At 39.7% G+C, this 21514-nt stretch overlaps 1 protein-coding gene across 4 annotated transcripts; it reads left to right on the forward strand.

Moving 5' to 3' along the window:
• Positions 1-5323: 5323 nt before the first annotated feature.
• Positions 5324-21241, forward strand: LOC122656854 (high mobility group B protein 15-like). 4 transcript variants are annotated; one of them, XR_006332181.1, is made up of 8 exons: positions 5759-5996; positions 6390-6674; positions 14511-14589; positions 18804-18966; positions 19089-19220; positions 19368-19768; positions 19897-20416; positions 21086-21241. XR_006332181.1 is itself a non-coding variant. In XM_043851533.1 (7 exons), the coding sequence occupies exons 1-7, from the start codon at positions 5339-5341 to the stop codon at positions 20335-20337; spliced, it is 1530 nt and encodes a 509-aa protein (XP_043707468.1). In that variant the 5' UTR covers positions 5324-5338; the 3' UTR covers positions 20338-20576. The 4 variants fall into 4 exon arrangements, 3 of the variants coding, with proteins under 3 accessions (XP_043707468.1, XP_043707467.1, XP_043707466.1); XM_043851533.1 differs by lacking the exons at positions 5759-5996; positions 21086-21241 and adding an exon at positions 5324-5367 and having other exon boundaries at positions 19897-20576; XM_043851532.1 differs by lacking the exon at positions 21086-21241 and having other exon boundaries at positions 5754-5996; positions 19089-19217; positions 19897-20576.
• The last annotated feature ends 273 nt before the right edge of the window (positions 21242-21514 follow it).

Consider the following 21514-nt stretch of genomic DNA (forward strand, 5'->3'; position numbering starts at 1 on the left):
TTCAAAATTTCTTTCTCCTTTTCAGGAGAGCAGTTGGTTGACTCTAAAATTTTGTGGTCTGGTACAAATAGACTAGATTAAGTGTCATGTTGTGAATACGAGAAGGTTTTAGGCACCCAATCCGACAAATTATTTATAATCACACGTACTAAACATCATGCTTAGGCAAAAAGTAAATTGTATTAACAAACAAATTAACTATCTTAAGCTAGTATGAATATCTAAACCATTTACAATAATTTAAATTTAACTCAAACAAGTATAGAATAATTAGTTTACATTGTTTGCACTAATTCTAAGTTATCATTCAATTCTATATTATTATAATAATTTACCCTATTTTATATTGTAAACTCGATGCAATAGGAAGGGGAGCCAGCCAGGCAACGCTATGTCCCAACTTTTGGAGAAACTAACCTTCGATGAAACAAAACTCAGAGGCAGCAATGGTTGATGCAGGGTGGGGATCTATAAATTCGAAGACACCTCGCCTCGCTTTCCATATTTTTCAGATAATGGATGTCCAGATCAGATTCAGATGTACTATGGAGCCTGCCTTATTGAGTCTAGATAAAATAAAGTCCATCCAATCCTTCACAAATCCACCAAAGAATTCCTCAGGATTCAGCCTAAGAACCGAGGCTTTCCAAGTTGCTACAGCGTGGGGGCATCTGAAGAGAGCATGCTCAACTGTTTCCACACTCGATAGACAAATAGGACAAAAGGGGGCAATTGTAAATATTCCTTGAAAATAAGCAAGCAATGACTGCTAGAGCATCATGACCGCACCTCCAAATTAAGTAAGTGCTTAATCTTGGGCAAGATGTCAAGTTTCCAGCTATCAGACCAAAACCAGCAAGGGGAGGAAGATGAAGGTAGATCTGACCCACAGGAGTCCCCAGAGATGCTAAAGTAATAGGTTGACCAAACAGAAAAAATTCCATTTTCCGTTATTGACCAAACCCAGATGTCCTCTTTAACATGGGAAATGAGAGGAGATGCAACTACCCCCAGTTCAAACCTTAGAGGAGATGCAACTGTGAAGAAACTGCCTGGTTATGGAGGATCCCACAAGGATCAGATAAGGATGATCAGTTTCCCTCCGTCCAAGGAGCTGGTGAGAGAGAGAGAGAGAGCTCAACCACGGTTGCCCTATCACTGAGAGGTCAACCTGAGATAAACTAGACCTACTCGAAGTCTAACAAGCAAATTAAAATTCTATGAGTTCGATCTATGACAGTTAGAGATGGCATTGTTGTTGTGACATAGTTCTAAGTGTTTCTTAAGATTCAGATTCATACTTAAGCTTTGGCACACCTTTACTGGCAAACATGACTTCTATTGTCGGTAAAAAACAACATGGGAAGGGGAGAGGGAGAGCACCATTGAAGAGGGATAAGGAAGGTAGAAGTAAATTACTTCTTTAGACCCTTAAAGCAGTTGTCACAACAATTTATAAGGGGCAAATATGTATGGTTACAAATTATGTTTGTAACCTTCTTGGTTATAAACAAACGTACCCTTTTATTGTTTGTAAAATCCATAATTTTAGTATTTTGTGGTAGGGAGTGACAAGTTATATGGCGTGACTATCTGCATTGCTCTTGTCTGCCAGTATACAATATTTGCGTGAGGGTGGAGGTGGGGTCAAAGGGGAGACCAAGGGGACAAGGAGGGGGTTGTAAAGGTGTTGAACGAGAGCTGGTGATGGTGGAGTGGAGGGTAGAGGTGGGGGTAGGGTAGAGTGGAGGGCAAAGGTGGGGGTGGGGATGAGTAGTGGAGGGAGCCTACTAGATAGGGGGTGGGAGTATTGGATGAGTAGTGGAGGGAGCCTACTAGAGAGGGGGAGGAGAGGAGAGGTACTTTAGGGATTTAGAATTAACAAGGAAAAGAGAGGTGAATTTTTTTTTTTTATGAAAAATCAGAAAAGAAGCTTTGAGTGAATATAAGATAAGGGAAAGAGATTGCTACTTGGACGTGTACATTACACTGCCCCTGCGCCAGACACGGGTGGGCAAAATGATCCCATGCCCTTAGGAAATTCCGCCTTTCCATGGGGGCACGATGGTCATTTTGCCTACCCCTGTGTTTGGTGCAGGGGCAACACACCACACACGCACCTAGGTAGCGATTTGACGTCACATCAAAGAAATCTTGTTCGTGATAAAACAATACTCTGGTGGAATCTAGCGGCCAACACCCTAATGTCCTCAATAGTACCCCCAACTTCAAATGGTGGGGGGAGGAAGGGGTCATTCAACAAGCCCACCAGATTATCATTGTCTGATTCCATGATAAGGCAATTGAAGTCGCCTTCCACTCCTTGGCTCCTTGATGCATGTAATCGGGATGGCTTGCGCTCCTCTTGCTTCCCTTTGCAATAAAATTTGCTTTCCCCCCCCCTCCCCAAAAAAAGAAGAAGAAAGAAAGATAGAACAATAATAATTGAGGGTAATCTGACTGGGTCCCACCAATTTCATAATAGATTCGTTTTCTTGTGTATTCATTTGCCATGGAGTGCATTATAGTTTGTTCATTTTAATAGGAATGTGACATTATGACCTCGTATTTAAATTACCGATTCTGGAAGAGGAAATCTTACTGTGGGGCCTGAGTGCTTGACTCACCATTACTCCTACCAAGTACCAACTACCAACCAATGGTAAAGTATAGTATGGTCTTACCGTTATTATTATTATTTTTTTTAAGAGAGAGAGTTCCCACGCTGCCAGTGTGGGGTAACCCACACCAATGGGTATTCTATTAAACATATCCATATGTGGCCCCACATTTTCAAAGCAAATGAAAAAAATAATAATAATAAATGGCAAGAGATCGCTGTCAGATCATGTGGGCTCTTGCACCAGCGCAGTTCGCTATAAATAAATGGGTAAATGACAATTGAGGTGCCCGATGTTTGAAGAAAATACAACTAAGGTGCCCATTGTTTGTGAAATTAGATTTACGGTATCTATTTTGATATTTCTAGTTATACCATTAATCATAATTTTACACCACTATTGCCGCACCATCGTTGCAGGATTTTTATCCTCTCAAGTGTAGTGCATTGTCCACTGCACCTTACTTGAGAATCCAACCGTTAAAACATGGGCAGTGACATCTTTTTTATCTTCTCAAGTGTTGGGTGTACGGTTGGTTTCTCAAGTGAGGTGCACCGCACTTGAGATGATAAAAATAAACCGCTGCCAACTCCATCCCACCCCATTATCTTCCTCGTGCGATCACCTCCATCCACATAGGTAAAGCAACTAACTTGCTGTCGCCCCACCATTGCTTCCCCATTCTCCACCGTCTCCCCCACCTTCGACGAACCAGCAACAACCCCTCCCCTGATTTCTTTTCCATTCACTTCCGATAAAACACTTAAGGGTAAAATTGGAATTAAAAAAAAACAAGGTACCTTAGACAAATGTTACTGAAACGTGAGGTATCTCAAGCATCATGGTTGTAAAACGTGAGGTATCCAAAAGATAAGATTTCAAATGTTGGGTATCTTACGTGTAGTTTATCCAAACAATAGGTACCCTAAGTGTCATTTACCCTAAATAAATATAAGGGAATGGTTCTATGTTCGGGAGGATGGCCTACGCCAATGCATAACGTGCTCTCTCTCTCTCTCCTCCCCAATACAAGGGACATACATCTTTTTTTATATGAGGAAAGAGATAGACACATGGGAGTGTTGGCATAGGTCATGATATTAGACAATTATTTTCCTCATAAATGTAATCATAAAAAAGGGAAAAAGAACACTATCTAGTTGCGTGGCCCCTGTGCCTCGACACAGGAGCGGGTGAATTTACCACCCTACCCTCCATGAAATCAAATATTCCTCCCCTGTTGATACTGTTGTGTGCACTCGCACTGGCCCCCCATGTTGGTGTACGGACTACATGCCCAGAAATGAATCTCTTGCCTTAAAGGAACGCTAACCGGTGCTGCAGCACGGCGTGTACCTGTGCCCAGGCACAATCGTGTGCGAAATGGCCCGTGCACCCCTAGTCCTTTCCACCTTTTCAGGGGGGGCGCCGGTCATTTTGCGTGCGGCTGTGCTTGGGTGCAAGTACACACCGCGTTGCGGCACCGGTTAACGTTATTTCAAAGGAAAAAGATCCCGTGCATAATGTGTGGGAATGTTTTCCCATGTTCTATCACACTTTTTTTTCCTATTTATGGGAAGAAGGAAGAACTCTAAATAGAAATATTAGAAAGGACTGAGTACCCCTCCACCCACGGTGATTGAGATCTCCAAATTTAGACGACTTCTCATAGCTTTATGAGTTAGATGCCGACACTTGGTCATGTCGGTCTCGTATTGGCACTCTCTCTTTCTGGACTATATGGGCCCTCAATTGGTGAAAGCATTTCCCACAATGTGGTTGGTTTGATGTGAGAATTCCTCGGGTTGGCGTGGTGGGGAACCCTCTCCTTTAATTCAATATTGATACAATGATAGGCACAAAAATAAAAATATTCAATTAAATTAAGGGGAAAAGAACAATGCTGAGTAGTGTGGCTTCTATGCCCAAACACAGCCCAAGGCGAAATGACTGCTGCACCCCTCATGAGATGCAAAATCTCATCCCTATTGATGTTCTTGTGCACACTGTGATTGCCTCCTGTGCTAGCGCAAGGATCACGTTACCAAGCACAAAACCCTCTTCCTTAAATTAAATGAGAAAAAGATCCATGCTGAGTACATGAAATTACTGTTCTAACCATGTAAAATAAAAAATTCCATCCATGTTGATGCCTCTATAGATTGTCATTGACTTCGTGTTGGTGCAGGAGCCATACAGGCAGCCAGTGATCTCTTGCTCAAATTAAATATTCTTAAAACAGGGTTTGGTTGAGAAAGGAAGCATAATCTAAAAAATCTCTTATATGGAAACAAATAGAAATAAAATATTTTTTTGTTCCCAAAACCAAAAGAGGACTTAGTCTAAAATGTAAAATGTTGAATGCCCTGTATTGAAGTGAAGCCAAGCGCTTCTGTTACGCCACCACACGTCGGTACCTTCTTATCGCATAATGGGAGATGTGCCGTTCATAGCGGAGACTGGAGAGTCATTAATGACACGTTTATTATTTTCTCAAATCTCTGGCTACTTCCGCCTCACACAAAAAGCTTATCTTTTGCAAATTTTTCCAACCTTTCCTTTCTTTCTTTCATTGTTTTAAAAAGGTAAGCATAAGATGGCTTAGTATGTATACATCTCTGTCTCCCTTTCTTTTAAACTCTCTCTTAAGCCTTAATGGTAGGTTATGAATTTTCTTTTCTTCCCCTCTTCTGATATTATAAAAAAGGATACACTGTATGACCGTACATAATTTTATTTCTTCTGGGTAGATTTCTTCTTCTGCTGCTGCTCCTCCTTATGTATTCATATTCACTTCACATACTACAAAAATACAAGACCATGGAATATACAAAAGAAAAAAAATATATGATTTTGTTGGGTTTTGTCTTCCATGAAAGGACACTTTGATTTGAAATGTCAAGGTTGTGGTAATGGTGGTATTCTAAAGGTCAGAAGGACTGCAAGAGAAATACAGAGAGAGAGAGAGAGACAGAGAGAGAGAGGGGTGTTGTATTAGAAAAAGCAATGAAGATTACTTATAATAACTCTCAGGACTTCATGGGTTGAACAGTGTCAAGAGAGCTATAAATATAAGTTCTTGTCATGTCAGTGCTGAGCAGAGTTATGGCCCAGCCGAAGCCCAGAAGCTCTGTTTGGATCGTGGAGTCATTTGGAATTGGGGGGTCTTCTTCTTCTGTGTCTTTGGTCTGGCCTATGTTTTCTGAACTCTGTTTCAAAGCTTGAAGGTGGGCAATGCAGGGAGTAGTCAATAGGGGCGATTCATGGCTGCAGTGCCAGCTTTGTTGTATGATGGAGATTTTTTGGGCTCTGAATGTCTCTCTGGTTACAGTGTCTTTGGTTTGTTCTTCTTCTGGGTTATTATTACCTCCGGGGGTATTTTCTTTTTCTTCTCTTCTGTTATTCTTTTCTCGATCTCTTGGGATTCCATTTTTAGCTTCTTATGTTTACGAGGAAAATAATAAATGCTCTATGCTGGTATTGGTTTTTGGTTTTGGTATGTTTTATGCTTGCTTTTCTGGGTTACTTTGAGCTTTATTTTATTTTTTTTGTTTTTCTAGGTGCGTGTCTGTGTTTCTTTGTTCTGGTTTTGTAAGGATGTGGTGTTGTTGACACACTATCCATCTCGAACGCATTGGTTTGGGCTCGGTGGTTTCGATTGTTTGTATTCGGCTTCGCTTCTGGTTTTGCATGCAATAGGTTGTAACCGTTTTGGGTTTCTGTTTTTATTGATTTTTTTGAACTCTTTCTTTTTCTGATTTTTGGCAGTTACAAGTCTCAGAACCCGCAAAAGTTTTACGAAGAGCAGTTCAAGGAAGACATGGTTGAGAGAGGAAGAGGAACAGAGGATCAGGGTCCGAGTTGTCGAAGAGATTTGGCAATGGTGTCATCTTCTTCTGCATGTTATGCAAAGCCATTACCCATTAGAGAGGCACCTTCGAACTACCGTCCATATCCTCCGCCCCTTGCGAAGTACCAGGATGTTGTAGCAGACCGAAAGCTTTTCATGGATTCCCTGGAAAAGCTTCATAGTACCATGGGAACTAAATTTATGTAAGGCTGAAAGTTTTCTCTTATTATTAGACATTTTTCATATTTTGATTATAGTTTCTGCTTGTACTTCAAATTTGAAACAACATCAATGTTGAACAAGGTTGAAATGGTGTGGAAGTTCAATGTCAGGTTGTAAAGTTCAGATCATAAGGAAGATATGTTAAAACAGACCAAGAAACACGAAAAAACAAAACATAGCAAAAATGACACAGATTTAACGTGGTTCACACACCAATGTGACGTGCTACATCCCCGGGCGAAGCTGAAGATGATTCACTATGTAAAAGGAAAAAAGTACAATGGAGATCTCTCAAGAGCACCCACAGCGCAGCTGGAGCTCTCTTCTCAAAACCCTAACACGAAAACCCCAAACTCCCTTCTTTTTCTTACTTACACAACAATCCAATAAAACTCGGTAAATGCTCCTTCAAGTCGGGTTGAACCATCGGGTTGGGCCCAAGCCCTTCGCTACCATCACGGACCTCAGAAATATCCCTATTCAGGTCACCACAAAAAATTGTCAGGGCGGGTCAATCTTCGAAACTTGTACAAGAATTCGAGACACACATAACAAGATACTACTCCTTTTGGTCTCATGAAGGACATTAAATTTATTACGGACGCCAAGGCTGGAGATTTGTATTTCTGTACATTTTTCCTTTTTATCAATTTTCACATACAGATTTGTTGATATCGTCATCTGGGTGCTCCTTCTCGTGAAAGTAAGCTATATATTTTGGTCAAAGTAGTTCGATATAAGAGCAAGCAGAGGACTATGTTAACAAGTTTTTTCATGAAAGTTTAGAGAGTATGAGGTGGCAGCCATTATGTCTAGAGATTTCATGGTCGGCTTGAAACCCCTTTGATGTACATCTGAACATAGGGCTATCCTTTTAGTCTCTTGGAACCACTTTTAATTCCTGTTCTCTTAACAATCATGAGAAAGATAACTGATAAGGGAAAAAAACAATGTTTATTAATGCTGGTTTGTTGTTTTTAGCTGCTGAAATCCCATATCTGTTGATGCCATGGAGGATGAATTGAAATGCTTTCTTCCCCTTATTTTTTAATTTCTCTGTTTCCCATTAAGGTCTTATTGAAAATATGACTGATTTTCTTTCTTGATGTGTCATTCTGCTTTGATGTTATTGATTAACATAATCTGTATGCATCCTGATACTTGTTTCAAGGTTACCATATTATTTTATTATTAGAATGCATTTCCTCGGCTAACTTGGTGGCCGGTATTTGTTCATTTTTTAATTATTTTACATAAACTAAGGATGAAAGAGGTTTGTTCAATTATGAATTTACTATGCCTGTGGGTAACTCTTGGCTGTAAAGAATAGAAAAAGATCTTCCTTTGTTGGATACAAGTTGTGTGTGTGTTAAAAGTTCTATGGGTGTGGGGTGCCCCAAACATCTGTTTCTTTGTTGAATGTGAATTTGTTTATGAATTTATTTTTCACAGTAGGAAAATAGAAACCTTAGGTTTGTTAAGTTTTTTTGTGATGATAGGTGCTGGAAGAAATAGAACTCATGTTTCCTCCTACTTCCAGGGAATGAGGCATTTGACAAGCACAACGTGTAGTATTATTCATTCAGAATTTTCTCCTGTTTCTTTCATCTTCTTGGTTGACATCATCAGTTGCTGTACTATTGGTTTTGTTGCATTGTTCATGAAAACGTTTGTAGATTAACGAGTGGGATTTTGTGACAGTTGTATGTAAATCATGTGAGCATAAGATAACTTGTTGATCCCATAATTCTTACATTAATTTGGCTAGGGGCTTGGGATGACCCAACCAAGTCCTGTGTTGAGTCATTTTATATAAGAATCTGACCCTATGTTTCATAGTTGTCATGGCGTCGCCATGGCGTCCTGGCGCTGGAGAAGGTTGCATGGCGACCTACGCTATGGCGTCCCTCTTTGATTTCTTCTTCCTGTCTCTCTTTCCCTCTTCAATTTCTTCTTCCTGTCTTCGATTTCTTCTTCCCTCTTCGATATCTTCTTCGATTTCTTCTTCTTGTCTTCTTTCCCTCTTCGATTTCTTCTTTCCCTCTTTGATTTCTTTCGATTTCTGAATTTTCTTCTTAAAACTTGAGAAACAATAGAGAAAAAATAAAACATGGCTTGAGTATACATCTATTAAAACATTAAAAATAGAGAAAATAAAAAATAAAACATGGTCGACATGCTCGCCATGTTGATATATCGACGTGACACCCCTCCACCGACTTGGATTGCCGTGACGCCGTGACAACTATTGTTTTGACTTTTGTGTGACAAAATCCTGAGTTTTCCCCATTTGATGAAGAGACAACCCCAACAATGCTGTGGGGGAAATTGCTTGGTGGAACCTGAGTTTCATTTTATTTTTGTCTTGGGCCTTTTCGGCCTTTCTCACCCGTACTCTTAATATCTTGTTCATATGGAGCCATAGATCAACCATTTTTATTGAGGGATGACTTGTTTGTTTAAATGAACTTGATGGACGGATGCTTCTTGTTTATCGTATTGCAAGAAGCTTGGTGTGCATGGTATTGTATTGTTTTGTGTCTTTTGGCTTTGCTGAGTTAAAGCAATTGCACCCCTTCCTCAAGAGGAGAAAAGAAATTTCTGATTGGTTAGGATATGAAGATCATTTTCCTCGTTGTATCTTGTGGTCAAAGTTGTCAAGGGCACGGTGTGCACTCAATGTCCAAAGGCCTTCTGTTACTTGAGGCGCAAGGCAAGGCAAGGCAAGGCAAGGCACATGCCTTAGGGATGTGAGGTGCAACTCTTGCATCTAAACATGTATATCAGCACTACATCCATGATGAAGTTTGGACTCATGTAAAATTCAAATAATTCACTAAAATTATGAGAAATCTGTGAGTATTAGACAAATTTTTTGACAAAGCCAAAAAAGAAAGAAAAAAAGAAAAAAAAAAAGAAAAAGGAAACTCACCTAAGGCAGAATTTATAGTGATGCAGGAATCCAGATTCCAGCTCTAGTATCAAAGGAGAAAGAAGAACAGGCCAGAATGCGGTTCAGTCTGGCCAAGTTTTGTTTCTTAGTTTTTCTGGTCCTGTGGCTTTTGATTTCTGGTTCTCTCTGAAACCAGAATTGTGTGGTTGTTTAGGGGCTCTTATTTCCTTTATTTTATTATTATTACGTGGTTTTAGTTAGCTGGATTCGGTTACTATAAATCCAGTCCTGTTTCAAGTTGTTTTCTTTATGTTTTCAGTTTCCTAGTTGCATTACGAAACCTGCAAACACAATTATTGATTGGAGGATTTCCCAGTCTGTTTTGCTGTCTTATTTCTTGTCCTGTCTAGGAAAAACTCTAGGCTCTCCTTTGTGGAGTCTGACTGACTCTACCTAGTTATATAAATAATGTGCAAGGGTTACAGCTCTCCCCATAATTTTTGATGAATAAAAACAGCTTTCTGCTGCTGGTTATGTGGATTTCAGACCTCAGACTGCTGTGAGATTCAGTAGTGAACCCCTTGAGGGATTCCAGGTAGGCTCTGGTGGGACTCCAAGCCTGCAATCAGGTGGATTTCTGATTGGTTATCTATCTTCTTTCTTCCCCCATCTTCTCTATCGATTTCAGGTCAGGTTTTTGAACTTTCTATACCCTGCGGTTTTGCTATTCATCTAGAGTATTTTAATTTCAGGTTAGTTCTTCAACTAGTGAATGATGCTGATCTGTTTTCGTATATTCCCTGGAATAATTGCCTTCGGTTTGTTTATTGTTCTTAAATTTCAAATTCTATTCTAATCATTCAAGTCCAAATGGATTTTTGGTTTTCCTATTTGAAGTCCAACTCTGGAAACCTTAACTTTCTGGTTTGATCTTTCAGTCTGAATTCTGTTTACAGTTACTGGTGTCAGTTTTCTGCTTGATCCTTCAAAATTACCATTATATGAATTCTGTCTGGGACCCTAAGAATCTGCCATCGAAATCTGCTGTTCTGGGTTTCTAATCAAGAATCGTAGTTCCAGTAGGATTCCTCAATAACTTTGAATCTGACCATCAGAACTCTCTTAAACTTTGCAGGCCTGTTTATTCCTCTAAACTGAACATTCGGGCAGAATGCCCGACTTTCCTGAATTGTTTTGACTAAGCTTTTGCATTTCTCTCATATGTTTTTTTTCCCTTACCTGCGTAATGTAAAACTGTATTTGAAAAATCAAAACAGTACCAAGAACAAGATTGAAATACCGAGAATAAAATCCAGATTTATTATAATTCAAATAGAACAAAATCAGATGGTTAGATAACCATCAAACTCAAGCCTAGTTTACCAAACAAGAGCTAGAACTACTGCTGAAAATCTGAAATCGGTCCAATGGCTAGATCTGAAAATATGGAGGAATCCTAATGCTACTAGGAAAAGGGAAAAACAGTAATTTTAGAGGTTAAACAGAGAACAGAATTTAGGGTTTGAACTACCAATTGATTCTGCATATGAATCTAATATCAGTAAATAAAATAGAACAGAAAATCAGACTCGATATCAGTATATCAGGGTATAAAACAATAGCTTAAGAAGAAACAGGGGCAGAATTGGAAAACAGGGATAATTCCAGATCGGCAAGTCAGAATCTTGCCAAAATTGAATCGAGGTCTTCTTTTGGATGGAAGAACATTAAGTCAAAGTATGGTAGATTCAAACGGCTGGATTCTTCTATTCAGAATTGGTGCACAAAAAGCCTTGCATATGAATTCTGAGTAGAATAGAAGTTGCAGAAAATTTCAGAACTCAACTTGTTAATGGCAGAATAATAAATTCAGTAATAGAACAATCCACTCGGGCTTCACACCGCAAGGTGTTCGATTGGATTAGACACCAATCTACCTTGATCACACACAAGGGGTTTCTTGATCAAACACAAGAGATCTTTATTGGAAAAGAGAGCAACAAAAGCTTTTCATTAATCAAAATTCGTGTTCAATGCTGGCCTTCTTTACAAACTTATATAGAAGACTCAAAATTAGACTCCTACACTAAAAAAAAAAACTCTTAACCCAATCCATAACTAATAAGGTAACCTAAACTGACTAGGAAACTGAAATAAAAAAGAAATAAAAACACTAACTTAACTAATCCAGTATGCCTAGCCTCGACCCATATCATGGGCCCAGTAAAGTGGCTCATTACAATGAAAACCCCAAAGTCTTTCGATGCGTCTCTTTTGTCTGGAATCACCATGTTCATGGCAAGTTAAGTCACCATGGCCTTAAGTGTGTGTTCATTGGATACTCGGCTACCCAAAAGGGCTACAAGTGTTATCACCTCCCTTCTTGTCGGATCTTTGTTTCTATGGTTGTTGTGTTTCATGACTTTGTTGCCTACTACTCTCTGACACCTATTCATGGGGGGAATACTTCTCTGTTTGATGTGCCTCCTGCTGTTCCTATTCTTGGCTCTGACTCTACTTCTACTTCTCCAGTTCCTTCAGTCCAGGGGGATTCTTCTCCTGTTCACGTTCAGCCGCCCGTGAAAGTTTATGTCCGTCGTCATCGTGAGCAGCAAATAGACACCACCCTAGTTGAACCTATGACACCTGGACCACCACTTCTCCTGATCCAGGTCTTAAATCTTGGTCAGGTAATATTTCCTCTGATCCTCTTACTATTTCCGACCCATCTCTTCACTTACCCATTGCTGCTCGAAAGGGAATGAGATCTTGTACTCAACACCCTATTGCTAAAGTGGTTTCGTACAACTCGCTTTCTCCTTCATATCATACCTTTGTGTCTTCCTTGTCATCTATTTCCATTCCCTAGAATTGGCAGGAAGCTATCACAGAACCGTAGTGGAAGGCAGCTGATTGAAGAAATGCAAGTACTGAAAAAGAATGGTACTTGGGATCTGGTCTCTCTTCCACTACAGAAAAGGAGAGTGAGTTGCAAATGGATTTTCACTGTGAAGCAAAATATAGATGGGACAGTGGACTGGTACAAGGCTAGGCTGGTTGCAAGAGGATTTACCTAGACTTATGGTTTGGATTACCAGGAGACGTTCGCACTAGTTGCAAAAATGAATACCATCCGTGTGATTCTTTCTTGTGCTATGAGATTTGCAATAACTTGACGTTAAGAACTCATTTCTTCATGGTGAACTGGAAGAAGTGTACATGGAAATTCCTCATGGTTTCTCATGTCAGAAAACCAAGGGAAAAGTTTGCAAGGTCAAGAGAGCTTTGTATGGATTGAAGCAGTCTCCGCATGCCTGGTCTGGGAGATTTCACAAAGCTATGGTGTCTGTAGGTTACATTCAAAGCAATGCTGATCACACCCTGTTCATTAAGCGGATTGGTTCCAAGATTGCTATCCTCACTGTGTAAGTTGATGACATTGTCACTGGGAATGACACGGAGAAAATTTCTCTCCTAAAGACTTACCTTGGTCAAGAGTTTGAGATCAAGGACCTAGGTAAGCAGCGCTACTTTCTTGGTATTGAGGTTGCCTGTCTACCAAGGGTATCTTTCTATCTCAACGGAAATATATCCATGATCTTCTATCTAAGAGAGGGATGTTGGGTTGTAGGTCTTCAGATACTCCTCTTGGAGCGAATGTTCATCTCACCAGTAAGACTGGTGATCCAGTGAATAAGGGACAGTATCAACGATTGGTTAGAAAGCTGATTTATCCCACACTTGTCCTGGCATTGCCTTTGGTATTAGTTTGGTAAGACAGTATATGCATGATCCTTACTCCTCGCACTTGGAAGTTGTGTTTTGAATCTTGCGCTACTTGAAGTTTGCACTTGGAAAGGGTATCTTCCTCTCTTTTCACGGCCATTTACCAATTGAGGCATTTACCGATGTTGATTGGGCCAGCTCTCTAGATGACCGGTGATCTACCACCGGTTATTGCACTTTTATGGGAGGCAACCTGTTTACTTGGAGGAGTAAGAAGCAGGCAGTTGTCGCTCGGTCCAGTGCTGAAGCCGAATTTCGTGTCATGTCTCATGGCAGCTGTGAGTTGATGTGGCTTCCAGGTCTCTTGAAAGAACTGGACCTTCCCGTTTCCCTTCCTATGATTCTTTATTGTGACAACAAGTCCGCAATTAGTATTTCTCACAATCCAGCCTAGCATGAGCGCACCAAGCATGTGGAGATAGATCGTCATTTCGTCAAAGAAAAGTTAGATCAAGGACTGATTTGTATTCCCTTTGTAAAATCTGGAGATTAATTAGCATATGTTTTTACAAAGGGGTTAAGTTACTTAAGTAGTAAGTTGTTTCATCCTATTGTATGGAAGTTGGGTATGTATGACATCTATCCACCAACTTGAGGGGGAGTGTTGTAATATTGAGTGTAATATAGGTATAAGGGTAAATTTGTCCATAGGGGCATTATTGTATTTGTACTTGTATGTCACTTATTATAAATAGAATAGGGCTGTCACTCCGGCAGTCTAATCATTCCTCTCAATCAAACAGCATTGTTATTCTTCAAAAGCATCCCGGTTAGAGTTCAACCTTCTTTTGTGAGAAACTTGCACTTAAAGGAATTTACTTGAGTAAAGCAAGAAATAGTGCAAAAATTTATGCTTGGACCCATGTTTATTCTTTGTTTTCTCCTTGTTTATTCCTCCATGTTCTTTCTTAGAAAGTAGCAGGCATCCAAAGTTGTTGATTATTAATTGTTATTTTTATCACTAACACCTATTATATTAGTGGGTTCTTTGGCAGAAAAAGCTAGGGAATGAATGCATCATTGTGTAACCTGCCTGTTCTTGATAACTAATTTTCTCCTTATGAGTGTGTTGGAAACTTGGAACTTACTTTTGTGCTATTGACATTTACATTGCTTTTCATGGCTATTGTATTTTCAGGATCCCCACAATAGGTGGCAAAGAGCTAGACTTACATCGGCTCTTTGTAGAGGTGACTTCCCGGGGTGGTCTCGAACAGGTTAGATGAAATAATGTATAACATGCTTCTTTCCTCTGTATAATTGGTTCTATTTGGTTACTTGGTCCCATCAATTTTCTTATTAAATATTAATGTTGAAAGAGGGTGCATTGGGAAACACAGTGAAAAATAAATTCTCTAATCATATTAGTCCTATGATCAAGCTTCATGTTGGTGTATATGGTATTCAAAAATCCAACCATCGGAAAGGGAGATTAGTTACAGATAGTTACCATGAACACCACAAGTGCATTGCCTCTTAGGGAACTTAGCTCTTCCACTACCAAGCAACACAGGGAACCCTTGTAGCAATCTTATCGGCAACAGTTGCACGAATGTCGAATAGACGGTCTCCTTCACTTACTCACTCCTTAGATTCAAAATCTTTGCCTCACTGTTGTGTGAAGAGGAGAAGAAAAAACAGCAATTAGGATTGAAGAAACCCTAGTAAGTATAAGTGGGTGTGAAGGAGGAGAGAGAGAGGGGAGAGCAAAGCGTGGGGAGGGGGACTTGGATGGCTATACATACACTACCCCTCGCCTCTCTTATTTATTAATTAGATGAAACTCTTTTTAAAGTTTCCTCATTAATAACTACTTCTCTCCTAATGTAGTCCTAGATAGATGATAGGATCTACTAGGAACCAGGTAAGATCAGGACCTGTTAAGCTACTGGTTCGGTAGGGCAGAATTGGTGTATTAGGGTAATTCTAAGGTTAAGTTTAGGATAATGTAGATAAATCTTATATGGTTTTAATAGGCAGGTTTAGGGGAAGCTAACAGTGAAGGTTTGAATTAAGTTTGAGTGAAGATTCCAAAATCAGAAAATTAGGGTTAGGGTTTCAGGTTTTGGGGGAAGATGAATGTGGAGGGATCTTGGGTTTAGATTAGGAATTATGGGCAGGGATTCAGGTCGAGTTTCCCAATGGCAGAGAAGGTCACTCGGCCAAGGTTTGATGTTTAGATGATGGCTGGAAGTGGTTATCTGTAATTTAGGGTTTGGGTTTTAATGGAGATTGAGGGGAAATAGGGTTTCGCTGTTGGGATAGGCCAGAAGTTAAGGTCGAGTGTAGGGGGTGCTAAGGAGTTATGGTTCAAATATGGTGGGATTCTAGTGGAGGCTGAAGCTGGACAGGTTTAAGATGAATTAGGGTTTTGGCAGCTTGTGGGGGGATGATAGTTTCTAGGGTTTTGAAAGAGGGAAGGGGCTGGGAATTGGATCGAGTACAGGAGTTGGTGAGAGGATGCCGTAATTTAATTATGGAGGAATTCTAATGGTGAATGAAGGCTGTAAGTGGTTTAGGGTTTAAGGAATTCAAATAAAATAAAAGGGGGGAATGTTAGGGTAGGCTGTAGAGGATTAGGAGAAGAAGGGGATGACTAAAAACTGTAAAATACTGACTGGAATATGCAGGTTCTTCAATAGAAGCAGCTTCGAAGAACTAGAAGGACCTCCTGATCTACCAGATGCAAGGAGTCGATTGGAGATCCACCAATCCCTCACCTTGATATTACTCACAAGGCAACCTTGATAAGTTGCTCATTTAAATACTAATAAATATTTTCGACCATCCGTTTAGAGGTATCCGTATCCTCCTTTTGAGTAATTTGCTCATTTAAATACTAATAAATATTTTCAAATACTTATGGTAACAATTTGCAAAATGTGCCTCCGGTTCTGGATTTTGTCCAATCACATGTTCAGACAATCTCTCTCTTTGATACTCTCCTTGATGGAAGTGGATTTCTTATCGAGCATCTCTTTTGTTTACAGCCATGTATCATGAATCTAGTGCACCGATGTATAGATTGGGAGACATCAACCGTCGGTACTCCAAAACCCATAATGTCTAACTGCAACAATAAAGACCTCTCAAGTCTAGGGACCAATCGTAAGCTACCAATGAGAATTTTGTTTTTCAAACAACTGACAACATTCCATTCAAGATTCCCATCTCATCCAGTTCAATGTACACTCACACTTGTCTCGGAATCAACATTCCTTAGAGCATACAATGTGACACCCATATGAACAGCGTGCCCAATTCTCTCCCTAGCCGTGAACAATTCTAGGAAAGGACCTAGGGACAATCAAAAACCTGTCAATATCATGCAATCATTAATTTAAATAAACACTTTATATTAAGTAATTTGATGGACACAATTCCAGCAAATGTCTTGTGTAAGAAGTTGGACGTTGTTGAAATTCATTTTATCTGCCTATCATCTGTATTCTATGTCTGGTGCTGGTTATTTGAAGTACCATTGGATCAGATTTCAGGAAAGAAAGGTTTAATTTTGGTTAAAATCACTGGCTTTTTTTTTTTGTGTTGACCCGGGAGAGGGGGGGGGGGGGAGAGGAGGGAAGAAATTGATATATGTTATTTTGGCAAAATTAACTACTAAAATGTTAAATTATACGAGATATTCAGATATGGTTGAAAACTGTATTGAAATAACGAAAAATATTTGGCCTCAACTGTACCAAATCAGATTCTGAATCCTAATTTATTTCGTTGGTTTTGAAACCCTTGGGATAATTGCTTTTTGAATGAGGTTGGATACTTTCGTCGTGTGAGTTGGTCTGGGTATGTCAGCTTTTGGATGGGGATGATTGGTGTGCTCCTTTTCACTATTTTGAACATTTTTTAAGTGATAATCTGTTTCTCTTGCTTCGATTAGAAGTATGACTTACCTTGCTAGAACCTCCCTTTCCTTTTCTCTTTCTCTGTTTTGCTAGGATTGGTAAATCATGGCTTATGGACCTTAAATTGTCAAGGAAGCTGCCAACCACAGTTGATTTGAACTCTGACTGGAGGCAAATGAGAATAAAAGGGCTATTTGACATGGTTGCTAATCAATGAATGATAATACTATCATTTGTTTTTCTTGAAAGAGTTTTTTCAATAATATTATCATGCACTTAAAGTGGATCAGATGGTTCGATCTGATGACTGGGTGAATGGGTTCACCAGAAAATGGGATCTCTTGGACTTCTATATTATATTTCTGAAAAACAGTTGGTCATTAGTTAAACTGTTCTGAAAAAATGCTTTGGTGACAACCTGGTGGTTCAAACTGTCCAGTCAGTCTGCTTCTGCCACTTAAGGCCTCGGCAATTTTCATGGATGAAAGAGAAGATCTTATATGATACAGTATGCGGGGATAGTATTCCAAGCTCAAACATGTGGAAGAATACTGAATGCTATTTTTATTTATCTGATCTAAATGGTCAACATAGTCTTGGTGCAGATGGTGCAGTGGTCGGGATGCATTCCTAAACCCATTTTCTATATAACCACAATGTCCCTATCTTAATAAAGCGTTAAAAAATAATATCTATATAGTGCTTCGTATCTCTTAAATCTATGTTTTTTATTTTTCTTGCCAACAAAACAGTATTTTAATTCTTTTCCGCCCCACCATCCTTTTTTTGGGGAGGGGGGGGGAGGGGAGGTTGGTTGTTAAAAACAGAATCAGCTTTATGAGTGGTTACGATCATTTTTTTATATTTCTGATTACCACTGAGGGTCTTCCTGATGATTCTCGATGCAAACCAAGTTGCAGCTCATGATGTCTTTTTCACTTTGGGTCGGGTTGGTATTGCAAGGCATGAAACTAAATTTAGCCATAACTGTTTGTTGACTGTATTACTTTATAATTTGATTACGCTGTAACTAAAACCTATTCATTTCTGTGTTTTAGACACGAATTATTATGCTCCCCATCTGCTTACTATTCTTTAGTGCTTTTAAGTTTTAAATTGCCCCACTCTGTTGCTAGCATAGTTGTCACGTCGTCTAGGCGACCCTAGGCATTGGAGGGGGCCTGGACGCAAGGTGACACAAACAAGGCGGCCAAGGCGCCTGAACACCCTAAGCATCGCCTAGGCTTCTTGACAACTATGTTTGCCAGCCAAAACTTGGTGGTTGCTTTGTATTTCTTTAATGTGGCACACTTCAAGATATGTACTAATTTAGCTTGGCAATTAGGTTTGGCTGAGTAGAAAAAATTCTTAGGAAGGAAAAATGGATGAAGTTTATCCAATATGGAATTCTTTTTGACAGAATAGAGATGTGACAATTAAGGTTGGCTGAGTGGAACGAAATGCCAAAGAAGGAATACTAGATGAAGTTTGTCCAATATGGCATTCTTTTCAAGAGAGTAGAGTTGTCTCATTTCATATTTACTTATTGCCTCTACAAAACAATGCAGGTAATTAGAGACAGGAGATGGAAAGAAGTAACTGCTGTTTTCAATTTTCCCGCTACAGCTACAAATGCATCTTTTGTCTTGCGCAAGTACTACATTTCCTTGCTTCATCATTATGAGCAGATCTACTTATTTGGAGCCCAAGATTGGACCTCACCACCTGCTGGTGAGTATGTTGAACTTCTGGTGTCTTTGTAAATGTTATGGATCTTTAGTTCTTTACAATCCCGGGGAAAAAGAGGAAAGTTGTGTGCTAAATCTACAATGACTAAGGAAAATGTGTTGCAGTTCCTTTGCATTCTCCATCTCCCATGCCAGTTCCACATCGAGGGCCAGTTGAACCAGTGCTACCATCAGCAGAAACTCAAGCAAATGTTACCGTCAAACGAAGGAAAAGTACTGGGGAGTTCTTGCCTGGTGGTTTGTTCATCTCTTTACGCTACCCATCTTAAGTAGATAAAAGGCTTCAAGCCATCTATTTATGCATAATAGCTTTCTTTTTATCTTCAATGCTATTTCCTTCCATGTTTAAGATACCAAATTATTTCTTCTCTCATGTGGCTGCAGCAAGTCCACCACCACCCATGCTTTGTCCTGTTGTTGGGGTCATTGATGGAAAATTTGAACATGGTTATCTTGTTAGTGTTATGGTTGGCACCCAGCAGCTGAAAGGTGTCCTGTATCATGCTAATGAACTCTCAGTTGGCCAAATGCCACAATATTCTGGTTATCTTGCCAATAATAGTGGCAGGGATGCTTCTGGGACAGGCACACGCCGCCGTAGGCGTCGGAAGAAATCAGAAATAAGAAGGCGAGATCCTGCCCACCCAAAACTTAACAGAAGTGGCTATAACTTCTTCTTTGCTGAGCAGCATGCCAGGCTGAAACTACTCCACCCTGGAAAGGATAGAGAAATAAGTAAGATGATTGGCGAATTGTGGAACAAACTAACAGAGACTGAGAAAGCTGTAAGAAAAAACACCATTGTCTTTGTTATGAACTACATCTGTAAAATATGAAGTACTCAAGCAATTTATTTCTTGGAGGATCATGAATTTACCGGTGTTCTTCTTTTGTTCTGATTTACGGAGTTCAGGTTTACCAGGAGAAAGGCTTTAAGGATAAAGAGAGGTACAGAAGTGAGATGGTGGTATACAGGGAGAGACAGAGAACTGGAGGAGTTATCAGTGATGCTGTTCCAATCCAGCAGCGACATGCAGGACCAGATGTAGCAGTGGTGGAAGTGGATCCAAACATAGATGCTGAAGAAGGTGACTCCCTTCAAACAATTGAGAGTGACACTAGTTCTGGAGTGTCTGATTCTGAGGAGGAGAAAACTGCAGAGATTGAAAAATCTCCGGTGGCAGGAAATGGATCTGAATCTGCCAGTGCAGTTCCAGGGGTAAAAACAGAGGGAGATGATTTTGAGTTGCTGAATAGGGATCAGAAGGTAGATGAGAACAAGGTTCAGGGCTCGGGTTTGGATAATGTTTCAGGGCCTATAAAGGAAGAATCAGTAGCTAGTGAAGGACATTGATCTGATGGGGGAATTGGTATATTCTTGAAAAGGTTTTGGCTCCAGTCATTCATCACTTTTGGTGCATTTGTAGAATCAGGTCATTGTTCTTCTTTTTTTACTGTTGACTTTATTATAGGATATGTAACAAATGTTGTTCCTTGTTTTGTGGAATTATTTATTTTCTAAGATTCTGGACAGTGTTGTAGTTGGAAAGTGTTTAATGCATTCAAGTATAGTAAACTTGTTTTCTCATTTAAGTTTTGGGCATTTCGACAGCCCAATACTCATTCAATCCTGGCCGCTGAAACTGTTGCCTAATTTGATTTCAGGAGACTATATCATAAAGGCTATGTGTGTAGTTAAGTGGAAGAAGTATCTGAAAAGCCTCTCTGCTTGGAGGTCTTTCGAAGATCTGTACTCATGTTAATATATTTTGGCCATCACTGAACATCTAACTATTTACTCACTGTTATGTTTAGCCAGCCAATTAAGATCTTACGTAAACAATGCTACGTGGCCCAAGTACCACGTGGTGTTTCTCACAACTGGATGGCAGTCAATAGAAAAACAATGCTAGTTGGAATCTAATCTATAAGACTACATCGATATGATTCCCTCTTTCCTAGACTATGTTTTACCCTCTGTTTGCATGTTCCATGGTCCTTTTACTCCTCTTTGATGCTTCATGTGTTGATGATGGAATTTCTTGAAGCGGTCTTCGTCTTTTCAATTTTATTGCTTTTAGTTGCAATGCTTGATGACACAGGTCTGCATGAAGGTGATGCATTTCCTGCCATGATGGGACATTGCTCTCAAAGATTTTTCTGCCTGTCTTCTCTGGTTCTGGTGTTCTGGTAAATGATCGTTGGAGACTCCATACCTCCCCTGCTTTCACTAACCCTGAATTCCCGATTCTGAAATGTGGATGTGAGTTTTTCCCCAGTACAAGTGAAGCAGTAGAATGTTTCTGACCTAATTTTCTGCGATATAATATGTCTGCCTTCTGGATGTTTTCATAGTTCATGGCTTTATAAGTAACAAAGCAGTAGAATGTTTTCAGTTACTCTAAATTTTCATGAAATTTTCTGTAATATATTCTTCCTGCTTTGTGTCATACTGTTCACTATCAAAACCATTCCTTGTGAGGGATCAAATCGCATCTCCATCCCCCCTGCTAGCTTTCCCTTTACAGAGA

Source organism: Telopea speciosissima, chromosome 3 (genome assembly GCF_018873765.1).
Source record: "Telopea speciosissima isolate NSW1024214 ecotype Mountain lineage chromosome 3, Tspe_v1, whole genome shotgun sequence".
NCBI lineage: Eukaryota > Viridiplantae > Streptophyta > Magnoliopsida > Proteales > Proteaceae > Telopea > Telopea speciosissima.

Bases quoted from the DNA above. Each gene is read 5' to 3' on its own strand.
- LOC122656854 (XM_043851531.1), top strand. From the start codon at position 5,935: ATGTCTCTCTGGTTACAGTGTCTTTGGTTTGTTCTTCTTCTGGGTTAT. The intron at 6,675-14,510 runs GTAAGGCTGAAA...TTGTATTTTCAG, and splicing joins ACCATGGGAACTAAATTTAT to GATCCCCACAATAGGTGGCA. The intron at 18,967-19,088 runs GTGAGTATGTTG...AATGTGTTGCAG, and splicing joins TTGGACCTCACCACCTGCTG to TTCCTTTGCATTCTCCATCT.